General features: G+C 39.2%; 1 protein-coding gene across 1 annotated transcript in view; it reads right to left on the bottom strand.

The window, feature by feature from the left end:
- Nucleotides 1-25,278, bottom strand: part of C7 (complement C7) — a 74,654-nt gene that overhangs the window by 17,181 nt on the left and 32,195 nt on the right. Inside the window, exons 9-14 of the mRNA XM_049767681.1 lie at nt 22,768-22,881; nt 12,495-12,661; nt 8,647-8,875; nt 6,271-6,442; nt 5,121-5,208; nt 2,052-2,184 (exon numbers count right to left, since the gene is read on the bottom strand). Coding sequence (XP_049623638.1) covers nt 2,052-2,184; nt 5,121-5,208; nt 6,271-6,442; nt 8,647-8,875; nt 12,495-12,661; nt 22,768-22,881 — 903 coding nt within the window. The remainder of the gene's footprint in view (nt 1-2,051; nt 2,185-5,120; nt 5,209-6,270; nt 6,443-8,646; nt 8,876-12,494; nt 12,662-22,767; nt 22,882-25,278) is intronic.

The raw sequence follows: 25,278 nt of genomic DNA, 5'->3' as shown, positions 1-25,278 counted from the left end.
TTTTCTTTTTCTTTCTTTCTCTCTTTCTCTTCCTTCCTTCCTTCTTTCTTTCTTCCTTCCTTCCTCCTTCTTTCATTCTCTCTTTCTTTCTTCCTCTCTTTTATCTTTCCATCAAATCTATACATCATTAGTCCTGAAAAGATTTTTTACACTTATTGGAGGAACACATGGAATGTTGTTGACATTGAAGGTTTTATTCTGTTCCATGTACTCAGGAATCCACAATCTTTCCATTTAATTATTTTTCCACATTGATGGATTCTGTATTCTATATTCTATTATTAGATCTTTATCATCTCTGACAAAGAAAGAAAATAACTTTTGAGATTTGGGATCAAGCTATAAGATAGTGTAGATTACTTTTTATCTATTCTATTGAGCATATTCTAAGACTCCTAATTGCAGAAAAAGCTGGAAGATATATAGAATTAATAATAAAGAAAAATAGGAATCCTGGCTATGTATGTTAATGGGCTTGGGACAATATTCCAAAAAAAAGCTAATGTTCTATTTCTATTTCTATTTTGATTTTCACCAGAAAATCAATCCATTCATTTTAAAATAGCATTGATTGAGTGTCTATATTTTGTAAAAATATGTTATATGCAGCTGGGGATGCAGCAAGATACAAATCAGACATTCTGAGTGCAAAAACATAATAATCTGGCAGCAGATGTGTTTCTTTTTGGCCAAGACAGATATGTTGGTATCACAGTCACGAAAAGACAATAAAAAAGCTTGCACAAAATTATAGAAAAAAATATTCCATTATTATCAGAGAGCTACCAGGGCAGTGAAAGTTCGAAACTACAAGATTCCAGAGGGAAAAAAGTCTAAAGTGATGATTACATTCAATAATGACTTTCTCCTTAATGAAAATCTTTTTAATTACCATGTTAATAAAAAAGAATATCTAAACTGAGGAAACAGCTGTAACTTGAGGTTAAAAAAATTTTAGTTTTCAACAACCACACATGGCTAAAGGAGATATCTCCGATGAGTAACTTAGGTAGATATCCAATATTCTTGCATTTAGGACCCCTTAGCAGCTAGATTCTAGGAATAAGAAAAGTAAAATATAATGTACTCCCAGGAATATAATGTACTCCCAGCTTGCCAGTAATTGAATATAATACTCTCTAAAAGAAGATAATATTATCCAGGGTTTGAAGATATAGTACAGAAATAGGGGCCTTTCTTTGCACATGATTGAGTCAGGTTTAATACCCAACAACACATACAGTACAAGCACTGCCAGGAGAGATCCCTGAGCTCAGAGCGAGGAGAAAACCCTGAGCACTGCCAGATGTAGACAGAGATAAAAACAAAAATAGATGGGGTCGAAGAGATGGCATGGAGGTAGGGCATTTGCCTTTCATGTACAAGGATGGTGGTTCGAATCCCAGCATCCTATTATTTCCCCAAGCCTGTCAGGAGTGATTTCTGAGCATAGAGCCAGAACTAACCCCTGAGCAAAAAAAAAAAAATGACAGAAGGAAGGAAGGAAGGAAGGAAGGAAGGAAGGAAGGAAGGAAGGAAGGAAGGAAGGAAGGAAGGAAGGAAGGAAGGAAGGAAGGAAGGAAGGAAGGAAGGAAGGAAGGAAGGAAGGAAAGGGAAGGAAGGAAGGAAGGAAGGAAGGAAGGAAGGAAGGAAGGAAGGAAGGAAGGAAGGAAGGAAGGAAGGAAGGAAGTTAGGAAGGAAGGAAGGAAGGAAGGAAGGAAGGAAGGAAGGAAGGAAGGAAGGAAGGAAGGAAGGAAGGAAGGAAGGAAGGAAGGAAGGAAGGAAGGAAAAAACTAAATACAAGCCAAGAAATTTGATAATGAGCTTAGAGGATAGCTCAAAGTACAAATGTGCATGCTTTGTTAGGGTGGGTAGTACAATGTGCAAACACACTTTCTTATACACTCTATATCTGAACAGAATAAATATTAAGGTACATAAGAAAATGAAGATATTTTTAATGCAGTCCAGAAAGCTGGACAGGAGCACAGAAAGAGGACATCAAACCATGTTACTCTCATCTTAATTTAATTCTAATGGAGGCAACTCACTATGACAACTCATTTCCCCAAGGTGCCATTGCAAATTTTCTCCACATCTGGCTACAGGATCTCCAATAAGTGAATAGCCTTCATTGCATGTATACGCTATGCTTTTCCCAACAGGAAACATAGTGCTAGTATCCTAAACAGAAACAAAAAAGAGAGGAATAGTCTTTCTATTTTTGCATGAACAAAATTATATATATATAAATGACATAAATAATGTTCATTTTTAATTATTAAGCAACCTATATTAAAACAACTGATTCAAAAAACATTCACAAAACATTTTTTGCATGAATATATAGTATTGAATGATAATAAACCCTTGGCCTTGAATTATAAAACTGAGATCACTAAGAGGTAGACAGAGAGGGAGGAAAGGCAGAGATGAAGAGGTAGGCTCATATAATTATTACTAGTACAAATAAGTTATTTATTGCTTTATAAGTGCCAGATGTTATACTCAGCATTTCATTAAAAGAACTTGATTCTATATTGCCCAAGTAACATTTTCCTCATGCTTTTAGGAAAAGGTGTTTTGTTACCAAACTTTGAAAATCCTGTCAGTCATCTATTCTTCTTGAGATGCTATGGGCTATTCATTGGATATCTTGTTAATACATACCGGGATGGACAGACAGAAATATTTATACTCTATAACCATATTTTTCAACATTTAAGTTTCTCACAGTGACTTTTAGGTGAAACATAATGTTACTCTTCTCCCACCTGCAATCCAGCTTCATCCTAGAAGGGAAGAACTGCCAGGGGTAGGTCAAACTCAAAGGCATTAGAATATGACATGAGGAGATGCATTTTCAAGGTGAAGCAAGAAAGAATTTGTTGTGTGAACTATTAATTTTATTAATCCTGTCTGTCTGTGGCTGGAGAGATAGCACAGCAGTGAGGCATTTGCATTGCATGTGCACTTAGTCGACCTGGGAGGGACCCGGTTTGATTCCCGGAATCCCATGTGGGCCCCTGATCTGCCAGTGGCAATTTCTGAGTGCAGAGCCAGGAGTAACCTCTGAGAGCCACCGGGTGTAACCCAGAAACCAAACAATAAAGTTTAAAAATAAAAGAATCTTAATAAAAAAATAATCCTGTTTGTCTGGAGCATCTATGGTTCTTTCTTTTTCATTCTTGACCTCCATAAACCAAGAGTAACCAAAATTAGCTTGGGACAAGGGTTAAACATGGTTCAGTCTTGCTAGCACCATTAAAACAGAATTGGATCCCATGAGGTCTCACTATTAATCTTGCTCCTCTGGAGTCTAGCTAAATCATGGAAGTTATTAAAAAAAAAAAGGCAATGCAGAAGAAACAGCATAAAGGTAAGGTGTTTGCCTTTCATGCAGAAGGACAGTGGTTCGAATCCCGGTATCCCATATGGTCCCCCAAGCCTGCCAGGAGCGATTTCTGAGCATAGAGCCAGGAGTAACCCCTGAGCATAGCCGGGTGTAACCCAAAAACAAACAAACAAACAAAAAAGCCCAGGATTATACTGATAGTAGAAGTACAGGGAAAAGGGGGAGACACATGATCTTGAGTTCTAGCCCTCAGACTTTCCTCTGACTTCCTAAGGAACATCTCTGAAGGAAAGTCTAACTCAACAGTGCCCTTACCTCAAAACCGCTAGTAATAATTATTTTTAAAGATTCTCAAGCTCAACCCTAAACCTATCAGAAGAGAGAGGGTCAGAGCAATAGAACAGCAGTAGGGTCTTTGCCTTGCATGCAGCCGATCCAGGACGGGATCTTGGTTCTATCCCCAGAGTCCCATATGGTCCCCCAAGCCAGGAGCAATTTCTGAGCACATAGCCAGAAATAACCCCTGAGCATCACAGGGTATGGACCCATAAAAAAGTTCTCTGTATAAATGATATAACTAGTATATATATAGATATATATAGATATATATCTATATAGAGATATATATAGATATATAGATATATATAGATATAACTCTGTATAAATGATATAACTAGTCCACAAGGAAGTGTTTGTCTCCTTACAGTATAACATATGCATTGAGACTGGGGACAATAGCTTCAAGTTTGCTTAAGTACATGAGTTTTCTGTGGTGGAATGTTTATGTATGAAACCCTATCACTAACAGAATTGCAAAGTATGGTGTCCAAAATTTTAATTTTAAAATAAAAATGAAAATTTTATTAATTAAGAGGAAAAAGAGTATATGGGTTTGTTTGACCTCATTTTCAAAACCTATATTTTTCTTAGAAACATCAAAGAATCAAAGATGAGGTAACTATAGTCAATGCGACTAGGTAAACTCTCTTGTCACTGGTTCTCTCACCCTGCCTCACACACACAGAAGTAGCAGCAGCTACATTTGGGGAAGATCAATAAACTCCCAATGAGTGTATGTTTAAGGACTTCAGATTTGAAAAGCAAAATTCTTCGCAAATAAAACAAAGACAGGATTGAAAGATGGCAGATAAACAGTATCTTTTATGTGAGCCATGAAAAACCTTCACTGGGGCTTGGGATCAAAGCCTCATCATAACAAAAAATGAGAAGAGAAAGAATTAATACTGCCCTAAGCCAAGAAAATTCCCTTGAATGACAAAAGGTGGATGACTTGTGTTTCTTCCTTAAAAACAACAAAAATTTGTTCAAAGAACAATGATCATCTGCCTCCTGTAATAAACCTAAAGATATATTTTACTCCCAAGTCCCACACTTATGAAAAAATTTTTAGAGACTTCATGTAGTCTTCAGTCAGGTTCCTATTAAAGAACTTGGATGTAGATGCCTATGTTAGTGTTCAGAATAGAAACATCGGATAACCTCCTGGCAAGACTACATGTCTGATTGATTGGGCAGTAATATTGATTTCCCTGACAGGAATACTGACAGTCTTCTACAGAATTCTAATGACCTTGAGTCAAAGAATAAAAGTCACAAACTAAAATCATCATTATGAAACTAAAATGTTCTCATAAAATCTTTTAGTAATGTTTCCTCCTGAGAGAAGGAAATAAATAGGTTGTGACATCGACAGAGAGATAAAACAAAGAGACTATGTGAAGGAAAATTAATTTTCATAACTAACTTGAACAAATCCATCTTTCAGAGCAGGAGGTGATGGACAGAACTCTGTTGGAACCAAAGACAGAGGAAAGCAATGTGGTTCTAGCAATCTGAAAGGAAAAGGAAACAACACATAATTAATGTGATGGAATTCCACAGCTTAATAACTATTTTTCACCACAGAAAATGATTCATTTGCATCTGAAGGGACTCTACTCATGTAAATAGATGGATGTGATCATTTCTCATTCTCTGAACCAAATATCTGATCATATACTATAACAAAACTCAAACATAAAATGAATCTTCAAAAAAAAAAAACCTACTATATCAGTAGTAAAAATTTAAAAGCACAAGAACAAAAAATAAAATTCTTTACATAACAGCTGTGATCCTAGGGGTTACTTGTCTCAGACCTAATTTTTTTCTGATAATTTCCTTTAAAAAAATTTAACACCGTATTTTTTTTAAATATACTCACACTTTGAAGGCTTCACCCTTCACCACCCACCCTCCAGCTCTTTTGATCCACCTGTCTTAGGTAACCAGCAAAGTATGAACCATTAATGCCACAAATGCAAATTTAATGTGATGTACACAGACATCCTGGATCAGTAAGTTCATACTGACACAGTAAATTTTATATGAAACATAATTTTATATTAAATATTAAAGTAGCAATCCTACAAGAGAGATATTTTTAAGTAATAACTACTTTAATTGACCATTTACTATGTACTAAGCCTCATAAGTAAGTAGCATGGCTGTACTGGATGTTATTTCTATATCCTCAGCACTTTGCACTCTCAACCTAATTTAGTTCTGAGAACATTCCCTTATAACACTCTAATGTAGGGCAGGTGACAAATACTAATTTATCTTCAAGAAGCCAAGCAACTGCTCAGTTCACTCAGCCAGACTGCACCCCCACCCACCCACACACATACACTCTCAAACTTCTGAAACACATGTGTCAAGAAAACCTGAACTCAGAAAGTTCTACCATCCTCCTTCCTCCTTCAGACTGACTTTGCTCAGAGACAAAGCTGTCACCGATTCAAAAAGAATGTTCATTCAGTTCTGAAATCTTTCAGTAGCAGTGATAGTATATTCATGCTTTCTGCAGAGGGCACAGTGTTCTATGAAATTACAGGAGATGTGGTCTCCATTACCGAAAATGCTCCAGTTCCTCATCATCACAGGCTCTGCTTTCTGAAGTTTCTCCCACACAGGATCTCCCACCTCCACTAGGAGTTGGGTTATTGCACACTCGGCTCCTTGTTTTCTTCCCTTGAACACAAGGACCCCAAGAGGACCAGCAACTCCAACCCCCATCAACTCCTCCTATAAGATGATTGAGAAGTACGTTAGAAAGGAGCAATTTCAGAAACTAGGGCCTGCTTCCTATTTAAGCAGTTATTAGCTATAGGCAACTGAGGAATTGATTACTTTCATTCTGCTCACTAAAGTTTTGTGCCATGGTCTGGATTTATACACACTAAGATTGCCCATACTGAGGCAGCATTAGTAATGATTTTAATTTGCCTCATTTTTTACAATTATGTCCAAGCATTTGCACGTACACTCTATCATTCATATAACTACTCACTAGGAGGAGTGGGAATGTAGCCATTTTCACTGATAACTATGATTTCTAAGACTAAGTAGTAAAACACCATGTCTATACTGTAAAGGTTTCCAAAAGCTAGACTCAAACTATGATACAAAGTGTTGTGGTGGTGGTGATAGGGGTGGGCGGTGTCACACCCAGCCATGCTTATGGGTCACTTATGGCTCTGCACTCAGGGATTACTGGCAGTTATCCGAGGACCATATGGGATGCTGGGGATCAAACCTGGATTGTTATGTGCAAGGAAAGCTCTTTACTATGTTATCACTCTGTCCAACACAATACAGAATGATGACTGAGTCCAAGCCCTATTTGTCTTTCCAAAATCTCCTATTTGTCTTTCCAAACTTTCTCATAAATTCCAGTGATAAGACTTTTCAACATAAACTACTGGTGCTCCAAGCTGTCAGTCTCAGGACTAATTTTGTAAAAAGTAAGGAAATGCATACATAAGATAAGTGCTTTTTACCTTCTTCCAGTCCTTCCCCAATTTTACAGGCACCTCCCAACTACCCTGAACACTTTCTTCCTTCCACTAGAACCAACTAATACATGGCTTAGTTCTCAAGGATTTTCCCCCTACTCTACTCTTTAGGGAGTGTGGGAGAGATTGTTTGCCTAAACAGAAGAATTTTGACTTCCTACTTAAAAGCTTATTTCAGAAACCATTTTCCTGAAGGATTATTTTCTAGTAATAAATAGGTATGATTACCGCACCTATTGTATTTCCAGTAACCCATATTCCTCTTCTTCTTTGCCCCTCTAACTTACTCCTTTGTATCACATACATACTAATCTAATTTTTTACCTTCATGTTGTCAACATTAAAAATTGAGTTAATAAGATTATAAATGAATATTAATCTGTTAATAGTATTAATAGCTTATTATTATTGCTACCCCTTTCTTACCAGCAGGGGGCAAGTCCATCTTATTTGATATTGGAGTCCAAGTCACAAAGGAATGAATCACAATCATAACATTTTAATTTACCAGGACAGGCCACTAAGGGCAGGGGTGGTGGTAGTTTGTCTTTCTTATATTTGTCTATAAGCAACTATTGTATGTTGTCATTTACTTACTGACTTATCAAGTGCTATTAAGTGACTTTAATCAGACTCTATGTCAGACTCTGTAAATAAAGCAAGGAATTAGACCATGCTGACATAAGATATGAACCTTCTGGGAAAAAACAGATATATAAATATACATAATAAGTTAAATAAATTGTCTCATGTTTTACCTATTGATAAAACCAACTCCACCAAGCCCTGTACCAAGAGCTTATTGGCATACAACAGAGGCTCACCAAATATTTGTGGCTAATTAATGGTACTTAATAGAAAATAAAAAGAGTGATATTTCAAAGAGCTTACCCTCAAAAAAGTTAGGCAACACAAACACAAACACCAGAGACCCACATTAAAACAAAACAGTGACCAGAGTGATAGCACAGTAGGTAGGGCATTTGTCTAGCATGTGGCCGGCACTGGTTCAATCCCCATTATCTCATATGGTCCCTCAAGCCTGCCAGTAACTTCTGAGCTCAGAGTCGGGAGTAACCCTTGAGTACCACTGGGGGTGGCCCAAAAACACACATAGAAAGAAAAATTAAATTAAATACTATGAAAGGACATAGATATCTTTATGTAAATCTATGAAAAAAAGCATATGTTTATTTTAGGCATTAATTTATTTTTATAGAGGCACTGTGGGTTTGATCATTTAGATGTAAAGAAAGAGAGTGATAGCAAATGATCTTGAACCAAAAGCTATAAACTGGGGTGGGATATGATGGGTGATATCAATTTAAATGTCAGTGACATGTTCACCTCTCCCAAAAGAAGCACAATCTGAAGGAGAACGTTAGTCCCTTTGCTGTATGTCCAAAGTAACTAGTAAAAGTTCAGTTCACTCACCTGCTTGATCTCCGACAAGGAATCCTTGCTCACAGGCCATACCAAATGTGTATGGTTTGCAAAAGCAACGACACTGGGTCCCTTCCACAATGGCCATGCCACCGTTCTGACAAGGCTGACAATGGCAGGGATCAAATTCATCCAGGTATTCCTCAAGAGCTCGTTTCAGGTACAGTCTCTTCACAGAGGCACAGGGTACTTCTTTGACCAGTTCATACAAAGGTGTCAGCTATACAGATAAAAGACAACACAATCCGTTATCAAAGATTTAGTCAAGAATATTTTCCTGGGGCCGGGCGGTGGCGCTAGAGGTAAGGTGCCTGCCTTGCCTGCGCTAGCCTTGGATGGACCACGGTTCGATCCCCCGGTGTCCCATATGGTCCCCCAAGCCAGGAGCGACTTCTGAGCGCACAGCCAGGAGTAACCCCTGAGCATCACCGGGTGTGGCCCAAAAACCAAAAAAAAAAAAAAAAAAAAAGAATATTTTCCTCTGGGCATATAAGGAAAATCAAAAGTTTGACAATAGAGGCCGAAGAGATAGTGCTACAGTAGGGCATTTGCCTTGCATGTGGCCAGTTGGATACCCTGCATCTCATATGGTCCCCTAGCCTGCCAGGGGCAATTTCTGAGTGCAAAGCCAGGAGTAACCCTGAACTCCATGGGGTGTGACTCAAAAACCAATCAATCAATAAAGTATATTAAAAAAAAGTTTGACTATAAATTGCTTCTTGTTCAAGTAAAAACAAAGCAATTCACTTCCTTGCAAGATAAACTAGGAGAAAATTGGAGCTAGAGAGGGAAGAAATATGTTTATATCTTATGTAGATACATAAAAAATTTAAAAAAAACAACAGGACATTTATTTTTCTAGCTATGGAAAGTTATTTTGAAAACAATGTACTTTCCTCCCTGCAGAGGACAGAAGACAGGGAAATGCACTTAAATAGCAGCGAAGAAGCAAATGCAAATTAAATTTAAGGTCAAATTTTCTGTTTCTGAGACATGTGACAAGTCTCTCTGCTGGAAATGGTAATCCTCTCTCCCAAGAAAAAGTTAAGACAGGTAGACATTTTTGCTTGGTTAGTTACTTCTGTCCACAAAAAGGCATCTTTGAGATCACGATGTGCTGATTACACTTTAACAATCTGCTTTTTGAGGGAACAAAAAAGCTTTGATCTATAGCAATTACCTACCTTTGGAATGTAACTACGCTCGTGGCCAAGAATACCACCATGATGCCTCTGAGTCAGAGTTGGGATGAAAGATGCATCACTGACTTTAGAGGAAGTCAGTGAGAGCTGGCTGCACCCCAGCACTTCAAGTGTGGAGAGGATCAGCCATACTGCCACACTGCCCTCTGCCTCCAACGAAGTTCTTCTGAACTGGTTGGCATTTGCGTGCTCGTAGATCAAAAGTCTATCTATCTGTGTCCTTCCTATCTATTAAGTTAGTATAACTATTATGATCATTATAGTCCTGTGTTGAAAGTACATATTTGGGAATGAAAATAAATATAGGTTTTTTCTAATCATCAATTCAGGATTTTTAAAGATTTAAAATATTATAGAAGTCATAAAGATAAGCTATTATGAATAGTAATGAAGTTGAAACATCCAAGAAATCATACACACACTCTCTTCAGCCTAATATGAAGGCAAATGGTTGCTGTAATTGTTTAGGAGCATACTTAAAGAGCCACTGCCGCAGAGGGTTATTCCTGGTTCTGTATTCAGGGATCTTTCCATATGTGGTGCCAAGGAGGGAACAGAAATCAGTCACATGTCTTAAACCTTGTATGATCTCTCCTACCTGTATTCACATTTCTTAGTCTCTCAGACTCAATCTGGGACATTGCTTAACTTTCAGAGCAATAAATAGGTCATAGAGTTAGTTCTGCTGTAGAATAGATTTTGAAAATCTGTACAAGGTCCACTAAGATTGTGGAAAAATATGTGAACGTCACAATTTTTTAACATAAAACCTCATTCACAAGATGCACCAAGTAAGGGGTGGAAAGACAGTCCAGGGGATAAGGCACTTGCCTTGCATATGGCCAATCTTCAGCATTAAAAACAATCATGTAAGCACCACCAGAGATCAGTCCTGAGCAAAGACCCAGCGCTAGCCCCTGGGCACCACTAGATAAGGCTCAAGCCCCCTTTCCCAAAAGGCAATACTAGGCAAAGGCAGAAAAGTGGATATAACCCAACTGGATTGTGTAGGAATACAATTACACTTAGAGTCACCTAAATAATAAAATAGGCCTATAGTTCTATTGTGAGAGCAGTTTCTGATCCCTCTCCTGCCACTTCACAATAACTAACAAACTGCAATTATCACCCAGAAAGTTGCACCAATCTTTTAGCTAATGTGCCAATTTATTACTATACATATACATTTTAACAATTTAATATGCTTAAAACAGTGCTATTTTTCTTGGTGCCTATTTGTGTGTAGAAGGTCTAAGTTTTTTTTTTTTTTTTGGTTTTGTGTTTTGTTTTTCGGGCCACACCCATTTGATGCTCAGGGGTTACTCCTGGCTAAGCATTCAGAAATTGCCCCTGGCTTGGGGGGACCATAGCCAGGGGATTGAACTGCGGTCGCGATCTTTCCTTGGCTAGTGCTTGCAAGGCAGACACCTTACCTCTAGCGCCACCTCGCCGGCCCCAGAAGGTCTAGTTTTTAAGTGTTGTGACTGACCTCAATTTTTCTACAAACCCTGTTGTCTTTGTTTAGTTTTTGTTTTGGTGACACATTCAACTGTACTCAGGGCTCACTCCTCCTGGCAAGACTCAGGAGAGCATAAACGATGTCAGGGATCCAGCCTGGTTTGGCTGCAAGGCAAGCACTTTACCAACTGTACTATCTCTCCAGTCATTGATTCTGTACCAATGCCCTGGCTCCTGATTTTTAAGACAAAGCTGTTTCACTATAAAGAGCTGGGTCTGGAAATAACTCAGTGGCAAAAACAACTTGCTTGCAATACTGAGTTTGGAAAGGTCAGCGGTCACACATGGCACTACCCCCATATGCCTTTGTGCAACCCAGAGTTTTCTATTTGTTTGTTTTTTGTTTTATTTTGGTTTTGGAGTCACACCCGGCAGCGCTCAGGGGTTACTCCTGGCTCTACGCTCAGAAACCGCTACTGGCATGCTCTGGGGACCATATGGGATTCTGGGATTCGAACCACCATCCTTCTGCATGCAAGGCAAATGCCTTACCTCCATGCTATCTCTCCGGCCTGAGTTTTCTGTTATTTGAAATCCCCAAAACCACAGCCAAGTGTACAATTCTCAGCACACATTAATCCCATGTGCACAACCTCCAGTTATTGGAACAATAGCATTAAAAAAGAAGAGAATTAAATAAAAAATAAAAATTTCAAATGAAGTGTAAAATAAAACACCCAAAGATTCTTCCAGCCAACTTGGTTCTGTCTTCATTTGCATGACTCCAGCTGAGGGCACTGGAAGGAAGGTGATCTGACAGTTGTCAGAATAGACAAAGCTAAATGCCTTCCTCTTGCAATATGTAATTTGTAACTCTGCTAAATTAGAAACCAAGGAAAATATAATCAAATTATATCCAATGTTTAAAATGCAAATTTTGTCCTTAATTTCTCTTGGGACTTATAGGACATTTAACCTTTACAACTGGCATGTGGACATACAAGATAATGAACCTTCTGTTTATTATATTATGTATGCATTCATTTTACTACACAAAACATAATTGGCATATAGAAAATGCTAATTACAGTCTTCTCTGTTTAACCACCTTGCTTTAATCTCATTTTCCCAGTGCAAATCATGAGTATTTTCTACTGCTTTAAACAGAGCGTAGCATACCTTTTGTTTTATAACCTGAGGAAGATTAGTCACAGATCCTGCCCAAGAAGCATATCGCTGTCTATTTCCAGCTGGATTGTCAAGCTCTAGGAAACTCAGGCCAGCCACCAAACCAGCACTTCCTCCTCTGACGAATGGATTCCCTTTCACTACATTGCTCCCGGTTCCTATATAAAATATCAGATGAAAAAATGTCAGATGTACAAATAAAATGAAAGTGAGAACATACAAGTGAAAAGTCTAGCAAGCATTAAAGAAAACTCATTGAATTATATATTCTGGAAAAAAGCAAAACTGTAGGGAGAGTAAGATGACCAATAATTTCAGGGATGGGCATGTGAAGGATGAATAAGTGGAGCAAAGGGAAATTTTCAGGTAGTAATATCGCTCTGGATGTATACCATCCATTTGTATACTATGTATACTATTCATTTATCCAAACCCATCAAATGTATCATGCTAAGAGTGAATCCTAAACTATGAACTCTGGGTGATAGTAGAGTATATGTGTAGGTCTGTCCATTGTAAAAAGAGGCTTCCTCAAAAATGTTCAAAACTCAACACTGGTTGTGGAAATTGCCCTAATTTACTGTCACTATATACCTTTAATATAACTGTGAAAACTTGTTAAAAAATAAAAAAGTGCTTGCTTACTATTAAAACCAAAAGAACATGAAGCCTTAGCTCTGGCAAGACACTTCAAACACTTGTTTTGCTTTAAACTCCTAAATTCTGTCATTAAATGCATTTCTATTTGTAAAACTAAAAAAAAAAAAAAGTTCAAAATAGGACACACACACACACACATACACACATACACACACACACACACACACATACACAAAACCAAGAAATGTTACTTTGGTCCTGTAGTTTGTTTCAAGCTAAGGTCAATCAGTCCCGTAGACTTACAAGAAACCCTCTACTCCTTGAACTACCCAGAAGAATGAAAACTGAGAATATCACTAAGAGTTCATACTTTTATCGAAAATAACCTTTATCATAGAAAAATCTTTCTATATAAAAATAAACATCTCACTGCCAAGGATCTATTCTTTGTCATATGTGTTACCTCTCGTCTTCGTCATGTGACTAGCCTCCTCTTTCCTTAATGCCATATGCCTGTCTCTCATTGCTTGTTTCAGAATATATATATATATATATATATATATATATATATATATATATATACCCTCATTTTGCCTCCATGCCTCTAGGACCCATATCTATGTAGATTCTCTATACATATATAATTAAATGTGGGGCTTTTTTTCCCTAATTCACCTGTTTAAAGCTAATTTGATCACTTCATCAGCTAAAATGTAGGGGTGATATTTCTCCGCTGCTTCTACAGTAACAAATTCTCTACTGTGGCATTCACTGATTCGCTTACAGTGGGAGAGCATGTATCTATGTGAGGATAGCAGACAGATGGAAACTAATTGAACTTTGTTCATTTGTACTATAAAACTATAACTACTTTTAAAGTAATATGAGGGGATTGGAGAGACAACACTTGCCTTGCATATAGCTGATCCAGGTTCAATCCTGGCATTCCAGAATCCCTGAGCCCAGCCAGGAGTGATTCCTGGGCACAGAGCCAGGCAAAATCTCTGAGCACCTCTGGGTATGGCCCAAAAACTTAAAACAATAATAATATTAATAATAGGTATTTAAAGAGAAAAGAATACAATCATAACCTGACAGTAAATGATATGAGAAAATTATTTTTTCTATTCTTTATATGCCTAATAAGAGTATTAAGGGTCTCAATGATTAGTGCAATGACAAAGCACCTTACAAGTGCATGGCCATGAGTTCAAATTTGTGTTCATTCATGCTGAATGTGATTCTAGACACTGCTATTTGAGCCTTGTGACTCTACTGTCTGCAGCTCCTGGTGTCACAAGCCATTTTTAGCCATACAAAAACCAAATGTGTGAAAGCACCACTACTGAAAAGATAGGTGATCACAACAACAAGCAAGTGAAAGCTCTGGAGAACAGAGCAAGAACCATCACAAGCGCCAAAACTACAATTTATATGTGTGTCTCTACTAAGAATAAAAATACAAGAGGCCGAAGAGATAGCACAGTGGTAGGGTGTTTGTCTTGCACACAATTGACCCCAAACAAAACCGGGTTCCATCCCTGGCATCCCATATGGTTCCCCAAGCCTGCCAGAAGCAATTTCTGAGAACAGAGCCAGGAGTAATCTCTGAGCACCACCAGGTATGCCCCCCCCCAAAAAAAGTGAGGATGCAGAAGAGATGTATGCAAACACTAATGGAGTATAAACCTCAATGAGCAGCACAGCCAAGTGTGCAAGCAAGGCAAATTTATGTGTAACCCCAGGAGCATCCCAGTTAAAAAGTGTGCAAGAGCCAGGCCTGTGTGCAACCCTGGTCTCACAACAGCAATATCATCATAAATAAAGAAGGGAATGGGAAAGAGAAGGAGGAAAAAAACTGATTTAAAACTTCTTACAGAGTTTTTGTATGGGGTTTTTTTTTTGGTTGGTTGGTTGGTTGGTTACTTGACTGGTTGGTTACTGGGCTGCATCCAGCAGTGCTCAGGACTTATCCTAACTCTCTGCCCAAGGATCAAGTCCTAGCAGGCTTAGGGAGCTGCATGGGATACCAGGGATCAAACCCAACTTCTTCACATGCAAGGCAAGTGCCCTAGTCAATGTACTATCATTCCAGCCCCTAATTTGCAATTTTACAAAAATTTCCTGAGTCATAACAACAAAGGGGCCGGGAAGGGAAGAGAGATATAAAGGAATCTTTGTGTTTACAGGTGTGGGATTATACTCCTAAAACACATGTAGTCTTTTAAGCTAAAAGGACCTCAATTTGGGCCAGAAGAGATAGCACAGCGGTATTTGCCTTGCAAGCAGCCGATCCAGGACCAAAGGTGGTTGGTTCGAATCCCGGTGTCCCATATGGTCCCCTGTGCCTGTCAGAAGTTATTTCTGAGCAGACAGCCAGGAGTAACCCCTGAGCATCGCTGGATGTGGCCCAAAAACCAAAAAATAAAAAAAAGTACCTCAATTTAAATTAAATTTGAAAAATATAACCAGGGAAAAGTTTCAAAAAGCTAGATGTTAGGAAAATAACTGCACAAAAAGCTAGAGTGCATGAGTTTGCATGCAGGAATCTGGAATTCTATCGCCAGTGCTACATGGTCCCCCTGGTACCAAGAAGTATGATTTCGTAAAAAGAAAAAATGAATAATTAATTAAATTATATGTTTTTTCATTTAAAGTTGTTTTGTGAAATTCCGTAGAGTCTTCATCTTCTTCTCTTTGATTGTCTCTCTTGCACAATTCACAGTTGACTTCTCCTTTACCTTTCAGATCTTTGCTGATCTTTTCTGGACCTTGGTTTCTCAGATTATTTTTATTCAGTCCCTCTTTCATTTCTACAACTTTGCTTTGACTCCATAATTTCTCATCTAATCTTTCCCTACTTAAATGTTTTATTAGCATGCTTTGACATCAGGATGAAAGACTCCTTAAGAAGGAAACTCAGGGGCAAGGCTTTGCAAAAGCCGGCTACCTGTGTGTGACACCAGGCGGGGAAAATCCGCGAAAGTACACCAGCCCAGTGGGGCCCAACTGTGAAAAACTGTGAGTGTGACCTGTCTATGTCTGTCTACTGTCCTCTTGCGTGAAACTCTTGCAGTGGGGCAAAAAGAGGCTCCAGAAACCTCGCTCGCCCAGACGCCATTTTCAGGGAGGGACTACAGAGCACGAAAACCGGCAAGGCTTTGCAAAAGCCAGCTCCCTGTGTGTGACACCAGGCAGGGAAAATCCGCGAAAGTACACTGGCCCAGCTCCGCTTCGCTACGCGGCCGTGCACTCTTTCTAAGAAAAGAACACCATTGCAACAAGAAGGAAATATCACACTAAGAACGGCGCTATATCACAGAAGCAAACATTTCTATCCGGACTATCTTCTCTGTTACATGCTCGGGCCTAAGATTTGACCCAGTGTGAGGCTTCATCCACAGAGGACTCCCCTCCCTTAGAGGCAAGTCAGCCCATCCAGAAAGAGAGGAGCCAGAGGAGTGTGCTGCCTGCATCATATAGACAAAGAATACCACCACAACACGTAGAAAAACCCACAATACAAGTGTGACAATGGGGAAACAACGCAGGCCAGCATCAGACATAGAGAATGAAGATGACAATTCTGAGGACCAGATAATGACCAACCAACTAATCAACCTCTCAGATAAGGACTTTAGACTAGCAATATGGAAGATGCTCAAAAATCTCCAAGAAACCATGGATCGAGTTGAACAGAACACTAATAAGAACCAAGAAAATATGAAGACAGAAATCACAAAACTCCAAACTGAAATAACATGTCAACTAACAGGACTGAAAAAGTCAGTAAATGAAGTAAATGACAAAATGGATAAGCTCTGGGACAGGGTATCAGAAGCTGAGAATAGACTTGGTGCTGTGGAAGATGAGATACATAACAATTCCATATAGCAGGAGAGATTGGACAAAAAACTTAAAGCAAATGAGCAGACAATGGAAAAATTAGTCAAAGAATGGGAACAGATGAAAATAGAAGTCTATGATAAGATCAACAGAAACAACTTAAGAATCATTGGAGTCCCAGAGACCCAGGAAGAAAATTTCCAGGAAGAATCAAAGGTCAAGAACATCATTAAAGAGAAACTTCCAGAGCTAAAGAATATATGTGATCAAATCCTGCATGCCCGAAGAGTACCAACAAAAAGAGACCCCAGAAAAACCACCCCAAGACACATCCTAGTCACAATGACAAATCCCACAGATAGAGACAGAATTCCGAAAACAGCAAGATCAAAAGGGGAAGTCACGTTCAAGCAAGCTTCCCTGAGATTTACGGCAGACCTGTCACCAGAAACACTCAATGCCAGAAAGCAGTGGTGGGATATTGTGACAAGACTGAATGAAATGAATGCTTCACCCAGAATACTATACCCAGCAAAACTCACTTTCCGGTTTGACGGAAGAATACATGGTTTCACAGACAAAAAACAGCTCAGAAACTTCACAGACACAAAACCACTCTTTTTTTTTTTTTTTTTTTTTTTTTTTTTGGTTTTTGGGCCACACCCGTTTGACGCTCAGGGGTTACTCCTGGCTATGTGCTCAGAAATCGCCCCTGGCTTGGGGGGACCATATGGGACGCCGGGGGATTGAACCGCGGTCGTTCCTTGGCTAGAGCTTGTAAGGCAGACACCTTACCTCTAGCGCCACCTTCCCGGCCCCTCAAAACCACTCTTAAGAGAAAAACTGAAAGACCTAATCTAAGACAAGACTACCCAACAGACACACCAAATTTTGAAATAAAAATGGCGTTAAATCCCAGGACAATTCTTTCTCTCAACGTCAATGGACTAAATGCACCAGTTAAGAGACACAGAGTGGCTAAATGGATCAAAAAACTCAATCCAACCTTCTGCTGCCTACAAGAAACGCACCTGAATAGTCAGAACAAACATAGACTCAAAATAAAAGGCTGGAGAAAAATTATCCAAGCAAACAACACCCATAAAAAAGCTGGAGTGGCCATACTAATATCAGATAATGCAAACTTTATACTCAGAAGGTTGTAAGGGACAAAGATGGACATTTTATATTAATCAAGGGGTACGTAGAGCAGGAAGAATTCACTCTCCTAAACATATATGCACCGAATGAGGGGCCAGCAAAATATTTAATACAACTGTTGACAAATCTGAAAAATAATATCAACAACAACACAATAATTGTGGGGGACCTTAACACGGCTTTGTCAACACTGGATAGGTCAACCAGACTGAAACCCAACAAGAATATACTAGACCTGAGGAGAGAAATGGAAGAAAGAGGCCTAGTGGATATATATAGGACACTCCATCCCCAGAAACCTGGATACACATTCTTCTCCAATGTACATGGGACATTCTCCAGGATAGACTACATGCTGGCACATAAGACATACCTCCATAAGATCAAGAGGATAGAAATTTTGCAGACTACCTTCGCTGACCACAAGGCTCTGAAATTATTTGTGAACTCCAAAGGGACTCAGAAGAAACACTTTAACACCTGGAAGTTAAACAGCCTCATGCTCAATAACCAGTGGGTCTGAGATGATATCAAGGAGGAAATCAAAAGGTTCCTGGAAACAAACGACAATAAAGACACAAACTATCAGAACTTATGGGACACAGCAAAAGCAGTACTGAGAGGAAAATTTATAGCTTTGCAAGCACACATCAGGAAGGAAGAAGGAGCTTACCTGAGTAGCTTAATGACACAGCTAATAGAACTAGAAAATGCTCAATAAAAGGACCCAAGAATAGGAAGATAGAAGGAAATAATAAAGCTGAGAGCAGAAATCAACGAAGTGGAAACTCAAAAAACAATCCGAAAGATCAACGAAAGCAGAAGTTGGTTCTTTGAAAAAATAAACAAGATTGATAGACCACTGGCAAACCTAACAAAGAAAGAGAGAGAGAGAAACTTGATAACTCGTATTAGGAATGAAAAAGGAGAGATCACTACTGATATGACAGAGATTCAAAGGGTAATCAGAAACTACTTTGAAAAACTCTACGCCACTAAAAATGAGAACCTGGAAGAAATGGATAAATTCTTGGACTCTTATAATCGTCCACGGTTGAAGGAAGAGGATGTAGCATATCTAAACACCCCCATCACCATTGATGAAATTAAAACAGTAATCAAATGTCTGCCGAAAAACAAAAGCCCAGGTCCAGATGGATTCACTAATGAATTCTATCAAACTTTCCAAGAGGAACTACTGCCAATCTTGGCAAGACTCTTTCATTAAATTGAACAAACAGAAACACATCCAAATAGCTTTTATGAAGCCAACATCACCTTGATACCTAAACCAGACAGAGACGCTACCAAAAAAGAAAATTACAGACCAATATCACTGATGAATGCAGATGCAAAGATCCTCAACAAAATCCTGGCAAATAGGATTCAATGCCTCATTAAAAAGATCATCCACTACGATCAAGTAGGTTTCATCCCAGGAATGCAAGGCTGGTTTAACATCCATAAATCTATCAACATAATACAACATCAATAACAAGAAAAATAAAGACCACATGATCATATCAATAGATGCAGAGAAAGCATTTGATAAGTTCCAACACCCATTCTTGATCAAAACTCTCAGCAAGATGGCAATGGAGGGAACCTTTCTCAATATAGTGAAGGCCATCTACCACAAGCCAGTGGCAAATATTATCCTCAATGGAGAAAAACTGAAAGCCTTCCCTCTAAATTCTGGCACAAGACAAGGCTGTCCTCTCTCACCACTCCTATTCAACATAGCACTGGAAGTACTTGCTATAGCGATTAGGCAAGAAAAGGATATCAAGGGAATCCAGATAGGAAAGGAAGAAGTCAAGCTCTCACTGTTTGCAGATGACATGATACTCTACTTAGAAAACCCTAAAGACTCTACCAAAAAGCTTCTAGAAACAATAGACTCATATAGCAAGGTGGCAGGCTACAAAATCAACACACAAAAATCAATGGCCTTTCTATACACCAATAGTAATAAGGAAGAAATGGACATTAAGAAAACAACCCCATTCACAATAGTGCCACACAAACTCAAATATCTTGGAATCAACTTGACTAAAGATGTGAAGGACCTATACAAGGAAAACTATAAAACTCTGCTCCAAGAAATAAGAGAGGACACACGAAAATGGAAACGCATACCCTGCTCATGGATTGGCAGGATTAACATCATCAAAATGGCAATACTCCCCAAGGCATTATACAGATTTAATGCCATCCCTCTAAAGATACCCATGACATTCTTCAAAGAAGTGGATCAGACACTTTTGAAATTCATTTGGAACAATAAACACCCTCGAATAGCTAAAGCAATCATTGGGAAAAAGAATATGGGAGGAATTACTTTCCCCAACTTTAAACTGTACTACAAAGCAATAGTTATCAAAACAGCATGGTATTGGAATAAGGACAGGTCCTCAGATCATTGGAATAGGCTTGAATACTCAGAAAATGTTCCCCAGATATACAACCACCTAATTTTTGATAAAGGAGCAGGAAATCCTAAATGGAGCAGGGAAAGCCTCTTCAACAAGTGGTGTTGGCACAATTGGATAGCCACTTGCAAAAAATTGATCTTAGACCCCCAGCTAACATCATGTACGAAGGTAAAATCCAAATGGATTAAAGACCTTGATATCAGCCCCAGAGCCATAAGATATATAGAACAGCACATAGGCAAGACACTCCAGGACATTACAGGCATCTTCAAGGAGGAAACTGCACTCTCCAAGCAAGTGAAAGCAGAGATTAACAGATGGGAATATATTAAGCTGAGAAGCTTCTGCACCTCAAAGGAAATAGTGCCCAGGATACAAGAGCCACCCACTGAGTGGGAGAAACTATTCACCCAATACCCATCAGATAAGGGGCGTATCTCCAAAATATACAAGGCACTGACAGAACTTTACAAGAAAAAAACATCTAACCCCATCAGAAAATGGGGAGAAGAAATGAACAGACACTTTGACAAAGAAGAAATACACATGGCCAAAAGACACATGAAAAAATGTTCCACATCACTAATCATCAGGGAGATGCAAATCAAAACAACGATGAGATACCACCTCACACCACAGAGAATGGCACACATCACAAAGAATGAGAATAAACAGTGTTGGCGGGGATGTGGAGAGAAAGGAACTCTTATCCACTGCTGGTGGGAATGCCGTCTAGTTCAACCTTTATGGAAAGCAATATGGAGATTCCTCCAAAAACTAGAAATCGTGCTCCCATACGATCCAGCTATACCACTCCTAGGAATATACCCTAGGAACACAAAAATACAATACAAAAACCCCTTCCTTACACCTATATTCATTGCAGCACTATTTACCATAGCAAGACTCTGGAAACAACCAAGATGCCCTTCAACAGATGAATGGCTAAAGAAACTTGGTACATATACACAATGGAATATTATGCAGCTGTCAGGAGAGATGAAGTCATGAAATTTTCCTATACATGGATGTACAAGGAATCTATTATGCTGAGTGAAATAAGTCAGAGAGAGAGAGAGAAAAACGCAGAATGGTCTCACTCATCTATGGGTTTTAAGAAAAATGAAAGACACCCTTGTAATAATAATTTTCAGACACAAAAGAGAAAAGAGCTGGAAGTTTCAGCTCACCTCAGGAAGCTCACCACAAAGAGTGATGAGTTTAGTTAGGGAAATAACTACATTTTGAACTGTCCTAATAACGAGAATGTATGAGGAAAATGGAGAGCCTGTCTAGAGTACAGGCGGGGGTCGGGGGGGGGAGAAGGGAGACTTGGGACATTGGTGATGGGAATGTTGCACTGGTGATGGGTGGTGTTCTTTACATGACTGAAACCCAAACACAATCATGTATGTAATTAAGGTGTTTAAATAAATTAAAAAAAAAAAAGGCAACTCAGGAGCCAGAGTGATAGCATAGAAGTAGGGCATTTGCCTTGTACGCTGTAGGTAGACCCATTACAGACCAGGGTTTGATTCCCAGCATCCCTTATGGTTCTCAGAGCCTATCAGGAGCAATTTTTTAGTGCAGAGTCAGGAGTAACCCCTGAGCACTGTTGTGTGTGGCCCAAAAACAAAAACAGAAAAAGAAGGCATCACTTTGACTCTGCCCTTCCAGTTTCTCTTTCAGTCACATAAGAACTAGTATGTCCCATTCACCTCTTTATCACCACCAAATAGTGTGCTTCTGTTTCACTGAGTAAAACTAAATTCTTGCTGAAGAGTGCTCATTTCCTGGTTGCTTTGCTATTGACACAGTGGAGAAGAATAATATACACAAAGGACATTGAAGGATATTGGGGGTGGGGGAGCATACCCAGCACTTCTCGAGGGTTACTCCCGGTTCTGTGCTCAGGAATGACCAGAAACCATATGAGATGCCATGGATGAACCCTGGGTTGCTGAGTACAAGGCAAACTCGCCCTACCCACTGTGCTATTGTTCCAGCACCCACAAGAACATTTTTACCCTGCAGAGAAGATACTGCTTTGAACTCTTCACTTTGCATATCCCACTATGGTGACATATAAAAGAGTAGACTAGGACAGAGTTACCAATAAAAATAACAATAGAACACCAGTGAAGCCTGTGGAGACCAGTAACAATTGACAGAAAGAAGGATGGAGGCTAAACTTAGCATGCAATCACCCCCTTCTCTTTTACCTGAAACAGATTTTAAGGCGTCTTCCAGCCACTTGCAGTTAACACTTGAAGATTCATAAAACACAAACCAAGAACTTGAAGAGGTACATTCTTTGTAATCCTCTGACTTCAGATCTAGAAGAAAATGTTTTATAGGTGTTTAATTTCAACTTTTGTGAAAGACCTTCCTTGATTTGCAGCCAGGTGTGAGAGTGGAAATAAGAAGAGGTTGCCAGCTAATCAAGAATAATAAGATGCTTATATTTTTTTTCTTTTGGGGCCACACCTGGTGACACTCAGGGGTCACTCCTGGCTATATGCTCAGAAATCGCTCCTGGCTTGGGGGAACATATGGGAGGCTGAGGATCAAACTGTGTTTTGTCCTAGGGCAAACGTCCTACCACTTGTGCCTACCACTGCTCCGGCCCCTAAGATGCTAATATTTTTGAGTGCTCCAATAAGACCAAGGACCAGAAGAAAGAAATAGAAATTTTGTAATTAAACAAAGTAACAGATACATGCATAGAATTTAAGAATGAGCCATCAGGTGTTGAAATTTTACATTTAGATCATTGAGCAAATGTTAACTTTGGCCTAGAGGAAACAGGATGATTTCTGCCTCAAACTGTGATATTTCAAAGCAGTGATATTTCATCCTTTCCTAGTCAGTTTCTCAGGCATAAAGTAATAGGTAAAGTAGGTGTGTCTGCATTTCATTATGCTTAGTGGAAACTTCAAAAGCTAAAGTAATTCCTAAATCAAATTCTATTCTTTCAATCTCCATATCTCTGACACTCTTAACATTTCTGATTTCTAACATTTCCTCCCAGTGACTTATTATTCACAAAAAAAATCAAATGGAGCTTTTTAAAAGTAATTTTTAATAATAGAAAATAACATAATTAGGGGACAGATAGTACAGTGGGTAGACTTTTTGCTTTGCAAGTGGCTGACTTGTTTCTATCCCAGGAATCCCTGAGCAACGTGATCTCTGAGTGCAGGGCCTAGACGCAGTGGTCGGCAACCTTTTCTTTCAACTGAGCCAAATCTCACCAAAACCACGATTGAAATTTGTTTTGAGAACCACACAGGGCGCGCACTGACAGAGGCTAGGAGCAGAGTCCTGACTCCTGGAGCGGCAGCCCTGCACACAGAAGAGCCGAATTAAAAGTGTAAAGAGCCACATGTGGCTCGCGAGCCGCAGGTTACCGACCACTGAAACCCTGAGAACTGTCAGGTATGCACCTCTCCCAAAAAGAAAGAAAATAGAAAAAAGGAATATAATAAAGTACAGAAATAAATTTGTATATGATTTTATTAACTATACCTTTAATATTACCTTTTTACTTCTTGTTGCTTGGGGACCACACCCAGTGGAGCTCAGAACTTACTCTTGGCTCTGCACTCAAGGATCACTTCTGGTATGGTTCACAGAACCATAAGAAGTGCCTGGGATTAAATCCCATTTAGTCACATTGAACCCTAGTTAGGCAAGCACCCTACCTTCTACCTACTGTACTGCCTCTTTGGCTCTATTTCATAATGAGCAATGACTAGTTACTGATATATTATATCATAGGAGTTTAGATTATATTTTAATTAAAGCTTTTAGAAAAAATAGAAATTTTAAAAGGAAGTTTTTGACTCAAAAAATAAGCAAATCAACTTGAAAAGCTTTGTTAAAAAAAAAACCTTTCCAGGGGTCGGAGTGGTGGCACAAAGGTAGGGCATTTGCCTTGCATGCGGCTGACCTAGGACAAACCGCAATCCCCTGGTGTTCCATATGGCCCCCTGAGCCAGGAGCAATTTCTGAGTGCATAGCCAGGAGTAACCCTTGAGCATCACCGGGTATGGCCTAAAAACCAAAAAATAAAATTTCAGGCCAGAGTGGTGGCGCTAGAGGTAAGATGTGTGCCTTGCAAGCACTAGCCTAGGACGGACCACGGCTCCATCCCCCCAGCATCCCATATGGTCCTACCCAAGCCAGGAGAGATTTCTGAGCGCATAGCCAGGAGTAACTCCTGAGCGTCAACAGGTGTGGCCCAAAAACAAAAACAAAAAAATATTTTTTTTCATGAGCAGTAAAACTGAATTTAGATCAAGCTACTTACTGAACTAATTTTTCAAAGAAATCTTGTTTTTAAAACCTGTGCTTTCATTTTTAACTTGTGATGTTAGGAAAGTTCAAATTTGAGTAATTTGCTGGTAGACTGTAGTGTTAGTGGAAAACTAGAAGGATATTGTAGTTCCCATAAAATAAGACTGTAATATATCCTCTGAATCTCAGCTAAGAGGACTTGCTTTCCTCTCAACTTTTTTTTTTGGGGGGGGAGGGGTTGGGTCACACCTGACAGTGCTCAGGGGTTACTCCTGGCTCTGTGCTGGGAAATCACTCCTGGTAGGCTCGGGGGACTATATGGGATGCAGGGATTCGAAACAGCGGCCTTCAACATGCAAGGCAAATGCCTTATCTCCATGCTATCTCTCCAGCCTCTCCTCTCAACTTTTGACAAAAGAAAGCTCTCTGAGAAA

This window comes from Suncus etruscus, chromosome 2, assembly GCF_024139225.1.
Source record: "Suncus etruscus isolate mSunEtr1 chromosome 2, mSunEtr1.pri.cur, whole genome shotgun sequence".
NCBI classification, from domain to species: domain Eukaryota; kingdom Metazoa; phylum Chordata; class Mammalia; order Eulipotyphla; family Soricidae; genus Suncus; species Suncus etruscus.
This window is presented reverse-complemented; position numbering and strand designations above follow the sequence as displayed.